Source organism: Oncorhynchus tshawytscha, linkage group LG13 (genome assembly GCF_018296145.1).
Source record: "Oncorhynchus tshawytscha isolate Ot180627B linkage group LG13, Otsh_v2.0, whole genome shotgun sequence".
Classification (NCBI taxonomy): Eukaryota; Metazoa; Chordata; class Actinopteri; order Salmoniformes; family Salmonidae; genus Oncorhynchus; species Oncorhynchus tshawytscha.
The window spans coordinates 8,476,730-8,486,729 of NC_056441.1; the positions used below are offsets into that span (position 1 = coordinate 8,476,730).

A 10,000-nucleotide genomic window follows, 5' to 3' on the forward strand; every position below is an offset into this window, starting at 1 on the left:
GTGGGGGTCAAAATCAAAAGTAACAGTCAGTATCTGGTGTGGCCACCAGCTGCATTAAGTACTGCAGTGCATCTCCTACTCATGGACTGCAACAGGTTTGCCAGTTCTTGCTGTGAGATGTTACCCCACTCTTCCATCAAGGCACCTGCAAGATCCCGTACATTTCTGGGGGGAATGGCCCTTGCCCTCACCCTCCGATCCAACAGGTCTCAGACGTGCTCAATGGGATTGAGATCCGGGCCCTTCGTTGGCCATGGCAGAACACTGACATTCCTGTCTTGCAGGAAATCACGCACAGAACGGGCAGTATGGCTGGTGGCATTGTCATGCTGGAGAGTCATGTCAGGATGAGCCTGCAGGAAGGGTACCCCATGAGGGAGGAGGATGTCTTCCCTGTAACGCACAGCGTTGAGATTGCCTGCAATGACAACAGGCTCAGTCCGATGATGCTGTGACACACCGCCCCAGACCATGACGGACCCTCCACCTGCAAATCGATCCCGCTCCAGAGTACAGGCCTTGGTGTAACGCTCATTCCTTCGACGATAAATGCGAATCCGACCATCACCCCTGGTGAGACAAGACCGCGACTTGTCAGTGAAGAGCATTTTTTGCCAGTCCTGTCTGGTCCAGTGGGTTTGTGGGTTTGTGCCCATAGGCGACATTGTTGCCGGTGATGTCTGGTGAGGACCTGCCTTACAACAGGCCTACAAGCCCTCAGTCCAGCCTCTCTCAGCCTATTGCGGACAGTCTGAGCACTGATGGAGGGATTGTGCGTTCGTGGTGTAACTCGGGCAGTTGTTGTTTCCATCCTGTACCTGTCCTGCAGGTGTGATGTTCGGATGTATCAATCCTGTGCAGGTGTTGTTACACGTGGTCTGCACTGCGAGGACGATCAGCTGTCCATCCTGTCTCCCTGTAGCGATGTCTTAGGCGTCTCACAGTACGGACATTGCCATTTATTGCCCTGGCCACATCTGCAGTCCTCATGCCTCCTCGCAGCATGCCTAAGGCACGTTCACGCAGATGAGCAGGGACCCTGGGCATCTTTCTTTTGGTGTTTTTCAGAGTCAGTAGAAAGGCCTCTTTAGTGTCCTAAGTTTTCATAACTGTGACCTTAATTACCTACCGTCTGTAAGCTGTTAGTGTCTTAACGACTGTTCCACAGGTGCATGTTCATTAATTGTTTATGGTTCATTGAACAAGCATTGGAAACAGTGTTTAAACCTTTTACAATGAAGATCTGTGAAGTTTTTCTGATTTTTACAAATTATCTTAGATAGACAGGGTCCTGAAAAAGGGACGTTTCTTTTTTTGCTGAGTTTATATATATATATATATATATATATATATATATATATATATATATATATATATATATATATATTTACCAAAACAAAATATGGGGGATTTTAAATGATGCAGACAATTACATTGATGGAAGCAACAATCTATCCGCAATATTAAAGCTGATCCACACTCTAAATAAAACTCTTTTTTTTATATATTTAAAAAATAAACTAGGGCCAGTAGAGGTGTAAATGACTGTTGGGATTTATTTACACAGCGCTGGTGATGATGGTGATACAAAATATATATATATTTTTTTACAAATGTCTGAAAAAGCCTCTCATGTCTTAATCAGAAAAGCACAGGTGGGGGTCTACCAAGCTCGGATACAACCTCCTCAAACAAATCCTCAAACAAAACTACCAGAACATGCCCAAACAGGAACTTAAATAGTATTAACCACACCTATCCTGGCGTTAACCACACCTATCCTGGCGTTAACCACACCTATCCTGGCGTTAACCACACCTATCCTGGCGTTAACCACACCTATTTATGGGCGTTCAAGCATGCATGTTCACTCTACATTAACAAGACAGAGAGAAACCTGATGTGCTCCATACAAGACAACGATCAAATTGACAGAAAACTGGTAAATGCAAATAAATAAACCAAATCTCCTTATCAGCTAGCGAGCCCTCCAAACGACATTTCCAGCTAGCGAGCTATCCGAACGACATTTCCAGCTAGCGAGCTCTCCAAACGACATTTCCAGCTATCGAGCTTTCCGAACAACATTTCCAGCTATCGAGCTCTCCAAACAACATTTCCAGCCAGCGAGCTCTCCAAACAACATTTCCAGCCAGCGAGCTCTCCGAATGACATTTCCAGCTATCGAGCTCTCCGAACGACATTTCCAGCTATCGAGCTCTCCAAACAACATTTCCAGCTAGCGAGCTCTCCGAACTACATTTCCAGCCAGCGTGCTCTCCGAACGACATTTCCAGCTATCGAGCTCCCCAAACTACATTTGCAGCCAGCGAGCTCTCCAAACGACATTTCCAGCTATCGAGCTCCCCAAACTACATTTCCAGCCAGCGAGCTCTCCAAACAACATTTCCAGCCAGCGAGGTCTCCGAACAACATTTCCAGCTATCGAGCTCTCCGAACGACATTTCTAGATATCGAGCTCTCCGAACAACATTTCCAGCTAGCGAGCTCTCCGAAACGACATTTCCAGCTACCGAGCTCTCCAAACGACATTTCCAGCTAGCGAGCTCTCCGAAACAACATTTCCAGCTACCGAGCTCTCCGAACGACATTTCCAACTAGCGAGCTCTCCGAACAACATTTCCAACTAGCGAGCTCTCCGAACGACATTTCCACGAGGAGAATGAGAACGGTATGAACGTAGTAATACATATACTTAATGACTAAACAGAAATTAAGTTCCCATAACCAAACATTACAGAGCGCTAGGTATATATTTCCTGCACATCTACCATTCCAGTGTTTAATTGCTATATTGTAATTACTTTGCCACCATGGCCTATTCATTGCCTTAACTCCCTTACCTCATTTGCACTCACTGTATATAGACATTTTGTTTTCTTTTGTTCTACTGTATTATTGACTGTATGTTTTGTTTATTCCATGTGTAACTCTGTGTTGTTGTATGTGTCGAATTGCTATGCTTTATCTTGGCCAGGTCACAATTGTAAATGAGAACTCTGCTCTCAACTAGCCTACCTGGTTAAATAAAGGTGAAATAAAAAATGTAAAAACTGGAAATTGATCAACATTGTAAAACAATTGACACAAAGAATGAATAAGTATGCAGGAATTGGCGGGAGTCAGTGGAAAGAGATGTGCCTATAGTGCATCTTAGACAGATTACTGCATAACATAACTGCATTAGATACAGATGCTATACCTACTGCATATTATCACTGCATTAGGAACAGATGCTATACCTACTGCATATTATCACTGCATTAGGAACAGATGCTATATCTACTGCATAATATCACTGCATTAGGAACAGATGCTATACCTACTGCATAATATCACTGCATTAGGAACAGATGCTATACCTACTGCATAATATCACTGCATTAGGAACAGATGCTATACCTACTGCATAATATCACTGCATTAGGAACAGATGCTATATCTACTGCATAATATCACTGCATTAGGAACAGATGCTATACCTACTGCATAATATCACTGCATTAGGAACAGATGCTATATCTACTGCATAATATCACTGCATTAGGAACAGATGCTATACCTACTGAATAATATCACTGCATTAGGAACAGATGCTATACCTACTGCATAATATCACTGCATTAGGAACAGATGCTATACCTACTGCATAATATCACTGCATTAGGAACAGATGCTATACCTACTGCATAATATCACTGCATTAGGAACAGATGCTATATCTACTGCATAATATCACTGCATTAGGAACAGATGCTATACCTACTGCATAATATCACTGCATTAGGAACAAATGCTATACCTACTGCATAATATCACTGCATTAGGAACAGATGCTATACCTACTGCATAATATCACTGCATTAGGAACAGATGCTATACCTACTGCATAATATCACTGCATTATGAATAGATACTATACCTACTGCATAATATCACTGCATTAGGAACAGATGCTATACCTACTGCATAACAGAACAGAACCTGTACCTCCTGAATGATCTTCTGTAGTTCCTTGTTCTCTCTCTCCAGCTGTCTGGACTTCTCCTCATCGTTGTTGTTGGTGGATGAGCCCTGTGTCTTCATGGTCTCCTGGGTGTCTGACTGCCACTCCCCTCGGGTGATCAGACGACGCATCTACAGTATCACCACGGAGATAAACAATCTGTACTGAAACATCTACAGTATCACCATGGAGATAAACAATCTGGACTGAAACATCTACAGTATCACCATAGAGATAAACATTCTGCACTGAACCATCTACAGTATCACCATAGAGATAAACATTCTGTACTGAAACATCTACAGTATCACCATAGAGATAAACAATCTGTACTGAACCATCTACAGTATCACTATAGAGATAAACAATCTGCACTGAAACATCTACAGTATCACCATAGAGACAAACAATCTGTACTGAACCATCTACAGTATCACTATAGAGATAAACAACCAAACAATCTGCACTGAAACATCTACAGTACCACCATGGAGATAAACATTCTGTACTGAAACATCTACAGTATCACCATAGAGATAAACAATCTGTACTGAAACATCTACAGTATCACTATAGAGATAAACAACCAAACAATCTGCACTGAAACATCTACAGTATCACCATAGAGATAAACATTCTGCACTGAAACATCTACAGTACCACCATGGAGATAAACAATCTGTACTGAAACATCTACAGTACCACCATGGAGATAAACAATCTGTACTGAAACATCTACAGTACCACCATGGAGATAAACAATCTGTACTGAAACATCTACAGTATCACCATAGAGACAAACAATCTGTACTGAAACATCTACAGTATCACCATGGAGATAAACAATCAAACAATCTGCACTGAAATATCTACAGTACATCGGAAATATACAATGAATTCACCTGTTGCTCACCGGTACGGAGTACCAGCACAGAATTTTCTACGATAGAATATAATCCCCAAAATGTTAACACCGGTACAGTAGCAGACATACTGTAGTTACTGACTGAAGTTGCTATGGTAACACAGAGACATACTGTAGTTACTGACTGAAGTTGCTATGGTAACACAGAGACATACTGTAGTTACTGACTGAAGCTGCTATGGTAACACAGAGACATACTGTAGTTACTGACTGAAGTTGCTATGGTAACACAGAGACATACTGTAGCTACTGACTGAAGCTGCTATGGTAACACAGAGACATACTGTAGTTACTGACTGAAGTTGCTATGGTAACACAGAGACAAACTGTAGTTACTGACTGAAGCTGCTATGGTAACACAGAGACATACTGTAGTTACTGACTGAAGCTGCTATGGTAACACAGAGACATACTGTAGTTACTGACTGAAGTTGCTATGGTAACACAGAGACAAACTGTAGTTACTGACTGAAGCTGCTATGGTAACACAGAGACATACTGTAGTTACTGACTGAAGCTGCTATGGTAACACAGAGACATACTGTAGTTACTGACTGAAGCTGCTATGGTAACAGAGACCTACTGTAGTTACTGACTGAAGCTGCTATGGTAACACAGAGATATACTGTAGTTACTGACTGAAGCTGCTATGGTAACACAGATATATACTGTAGTTACTGACTGAAGCTGCTATGGTAACACAGAGATATACTGTAGTTACTGACTGAAGCTGCTATGGTAACAGAGACATACTGTAGTTACTGACTGAAGCTGCTATGGTAACAGAGACACACTGTAGTTACTGACTGAAGCTGCTATGGTAATACAGAGACATACTGTAGCTACTGACTGAAGCTGCTATGGTAACATAGAGACATATTCTACCTTGGGGACGAAGAGCACCACCAGGGTGATGTAGACGGAGAAGACGATGGCCAGGGAGGCGAAGGCAAACGAGGCGTCCTGCTGCGACGACAAGATCATGGTGACGGGAGCCGTGATCATACACAACACCTGTAGGGAGGAGGGGGAGAGAGGGGGGTTGGCGGAGGAGGGGGAGATGGGGTAGGGGGAAAGATAGAGGGGTGAGACAGAGGAGGGGGTAGAAGGAGAGAGACAAATAGAGAGAAAGAGAGAGGGGGCGGAGGAAGAGGAGAGACAAATAGAGAAAGAGAAGGGGGCAGAGGAAGAGGGAGAGACAAATAGAGAGAAAGAGAAAGGGGGTGGAGGAAGAAGAGAGAGACAAATAGAGAGAAAGAGAAGGGGGTGGAGGAAGAGGAGAGAGACAAATAGAGAGAAAAGAGAGGGGGCGGAGGAAGAGGAGAGACAAATAGAGAGAAAGAGAAAGAGGAAGAGAGAGAGAAAAATAGAGAGAAAGAGAAAGGGGGTGGAGGAAGAAGAGAGAGACAAATAGAGAGAAAGAGAGAGGGGGTGGAGGAAGAGGAGAGAGACAAATAGAGAGAAAGAGAGAGGGGGCGGAGGAAGAGGAGAGACAAATAGAGAGAAAGAGAGAGGGGGCAGAGGAAGAGAGAGAGACAAATAGAGAGAAAGAGAAAGGGGGTGGAGGAAGAAGAGAGAGAGAAGAAAGAGAGAGGGGGTGGAGGAAGAGGAGAGAGACAAATAGAGAGAAAGAGAGAGGGGGCGGAGGAAGAGGAGAGACAAATAGAGAGAAAGAGAGAGGGGGCAGAGGAAGAGGAGAGACAAATAGAGAGAAAGAGAGAGGGGGCAGAGGAAGAAGAGAGAGACAAATAGAGAGAAAGAGAGAGGGGGTGGAGGAAGAGGAGAGAGACAAATAGAGAGAAAGAGAGAGGGGGCGGAGGAAGAGGAGAGACAAATAGAGAGAAAGAGAGAGGGGGCGGAGGAAGAGGAGAGTAGAGAGATTAATAGAGAGGAGAGAGAGAGAGAGAGGTGTTTAATAGTGGGAAAGAGAGAGAGGGTGTTTAATAGTGGGGAGAGAGAGAGAGATGTGGAATAGTGGGAGAGAGAGAGAGAGAGGTGTTTATTAGTGGGAGAGAGAGAGAGAGAGAGAGAGAGAGAGAGAGAGAGAGAGAGAGAGAGAGAGAGAGAGAGAGATGTGGAATAGTGGGTGGGAGAAAGAGAGAGAGAGAGAGAGAGAGAGAGAGAGAGAGAGAGAGATGTGGAATAGTGGGTGGGAGAGAGAGAGATGTGTAATAGTGGGTGGCAGAGAGAGAGAGAGATGTGGAATAGTGGGTGGGAGAGAGAGAGAGAGATGTGGAATAGTGGGTGGGGAGAGAGAGAGAGAGAGAGAGAGGTGTGTAATAGTGGGTGAGAGAGAGAGAGAGGTGTGGAATAGTGGGTGGGAGAGAGAGAGATGTGTAATAGTGGGTGGCAGAGAGAGAGAGAGATGTGGAATAGTGGGTGGGAGAGAGAGAGAGATGTGGAATAGTGGGTGGGTGAGAGAGAGAGAGAGAGAGAGAGAGAGAGGTGTGTAATAGTGGGTGAGAGAGAGAGAGAGGTGTGGAATAGTGGGTGAGAGAGAGAGAGAGGTGTGGAATAGTGGGTGGGAGAGAGAGAGAGGGGTGTGTAATAGTGGGAGAGAGACCGGGGGGTGAAAAATGAGAGAGGACAGAGAGGGAGGTTAGAGATCAGTATGTATTGACCAACAATCAGTCATCTCTCCTCCAAAACCTGCAAAGACATATCTGATATTGGTACAAAGCTTCAATTCTTGTTCATCTAAGAGCACTGTCCAATTTACAGTAGCTATTACAGTGAAAGAATACCATGCTATTGTTTGAGGAGAGTGCACAGTTATGAACATGAAAAGATATTAATAAACAAATTACGCACATTTGGGCAGACTTGATAGAACATTTTGAACAGAAATGCAATGGTTCATTGGATCAGTAGAACTTTGCACATACCCTGCTGACATCTAGTGGCCAAAATATAAATTGCACCTGAGCTGGAATAATACATTATGACCTTTCTCTTGCATTTCAAAGATGATGGTACAAAAAAAATTAAATAAAAAGTTATTTTTTCTTTGTATTATCTTTTACCAGATCTATTGTGTTTCGTTCTCCTACATTCCTTTCACATTTCCACAAACTTCAAAGTGTTTCCTTTCAAATGGTACCAAGAATATGCATATCCTTGCTTCAGGTCCTGAGCTACAGGCAGTTAGATTTGGCGAATTTAAAAAAAAAAGGGGGCCGATCATTAAGAGTATTTATTTTTAACCAGGCTGGCAAAAATAATAAAAGACCCCGCAATCAAACCAAGGCGGTATTTTTCTCTGTTGTGTCATTTATCACAGCGGACAGGTCACAGAAGAAAAGGGCGATTATCTCTGGGGACATATTCAATTCACACCTATAAGGTGCATCTCAAATGGCACCCTGTAGAGTACCACAGTATGAGTCATAATACCCATAAAACCTAGCTCTCAAATGGCACCCTGTAGAGTACCACAGTATGAGTCATAATACCCATAAAAACCTAGCTCTCAAATGGCGATTTTTAGAAACACTTAAAATAAGGGCTTTGTTTCGTGTAGGCTTACCCTCCGCTTGACATTTTGATAACCGTGTAAATCTCTCTAGGACGAGGTGACTTTTATCAATATATTCGCATGTTTTCGCCCGTCAGTTTACGCTAGGATTGGTCTTATCTGCTGATGTCACACTTCCTCATCTACCGTGGAAGGTGTCAGAGCTAGGAGCAGTGTTTATCAGACCAGGAGAGATCCCATCTGTGGTGGAAGGTGTCAGAGCTATGTTTGTCAGACCGATCCCATCTGTGGTTTGTCAGCGATGTTTACAGACCAGGAGAGATCCCATCTGTGGTGGAAGGTGTCAGAGATAGGAGCAGTGTTTATCAGACCAGGAGAGATCCCAACTACCGTGGAAGGTGTCAGAGCTACAGTGATGTTTGTCAGACCAGGAGAGATCCCATCTGTGGTGGAAGGTGTCAGAGCTACAGCGATGCTTATCAGACCAGGAGAGATTCCATCTGTGGTGGAAGGTGTCAAAGCTACAGCGATGTTTATCAGACCAGGAGATCCCATCTGTGGTGGAAGGTGTCAAAGAGCGATGTTCATCAGACCAGGAGATCCCATCTGTTTGTCAGAGCCAGCGATGGAGGAGATCCCATCTGTGGTGGAAGGTGTCAGAGCTAGGAGCAGTGTTTATCAGACCAGGAGAGATCCCATCTGTGGTGGAAGGTGTCAGAGCTACAGCGATGTTTATCAGACCAGGAGAGATTCCATCTGTGGTGGAAGGTGTCAGAGCTACAGCGATGTTTATGGATCCCATCTGTGGTGGAAGGTGTCAAAGCTACAGCGATGTTTATCAGACCAGGAGATCCCATCTGTGGTGGAAGGTGTCAGAGCTACAGCGATGTTTATCAGACCAGGAGAGATTCCATCTGTGGTGGAAGGTGTCAAAGCTACAGCGATGTTCATCAGACCAGGAGATCCCATCTGTGGTGGAAGGTGTCAGAGCTACAGCGATGCTTATCAGACCAGGACAGATCCCATCTGTGGTGGAAGGTGTCAGAGCTAGGAGCAGTGTTTATCAGACCAGGAGAGATCCCATCTGTGGTGGAAGGTGTCAAAGCTACAGCGATGTTTATCAGACCAGGAGAGATTCCATCTGTGGTGGAAGGTGTCAAAGCTACAGCGATGTTTATCAGACCAGGAGATCCCATCTGTGGTGGAAGGTGTCAGAGCTACAGCGATGTTTGTCAGACCAGGAGAGATTCCATCTATGGTGGAAGGTGTCAGAGCTACAGCGATGTTTATCAGACCAGGAGAGATCCCATCTGCGGTGGAAGGTGTCAGAGCTAGGAGCAGTGTTTATCAGACCAGGAGAGATCCCATCTGTGGTGGAAGGTGTCAGAGCTAGGAGCAGTGTTTATCAGACCAGGAAAGATTCCATCTGTGGTGGAAGGTGTCAGAGCTACAGCGATGTTTATCAGACCAGGAGAGATTCCATCTGTGGTGGAAGGTGTCAGAGCTAGGAGCAGTGTTTATCAGACCAGGAGAGATCCCATCTGTGGTGGAAGGTGTCAGAGCTACAGCAATG

The 10,000-nt window shown here is 44.3% G+C and overlaps 1 protein-coding gene across 1 annotated transcript in view; it reads right to left on the reverse strand.

Moving 5' to 3' along the window:
- LOC112239374 (gamma-aminobutyric acid type B receptor subunit 1-like) overlaps nucleotides 1-10,000 on the reverse strand; it is a 147,374-nt gene that overhangs the window by 3,121 nt on the left and 134,253 nt on the right. The window contains exons 17-18 of the mRNA XM_042295121.1: nucleotides 5,838-5,966; nucleotides 4,012-4,158 (exon numbers count right to left, since the gene is read on the reverse strand). Coding sequence (XP_042151055.1) covers nucleotides 4,012-4,158; nucleotides 5,838-5,966 — 276 coding nt within the window. The remainder of the gene's footprint in view (nucleotides 1-4,011; nucleotides 4,159-5,837; nucleotides 5,967-10,000) is intronic.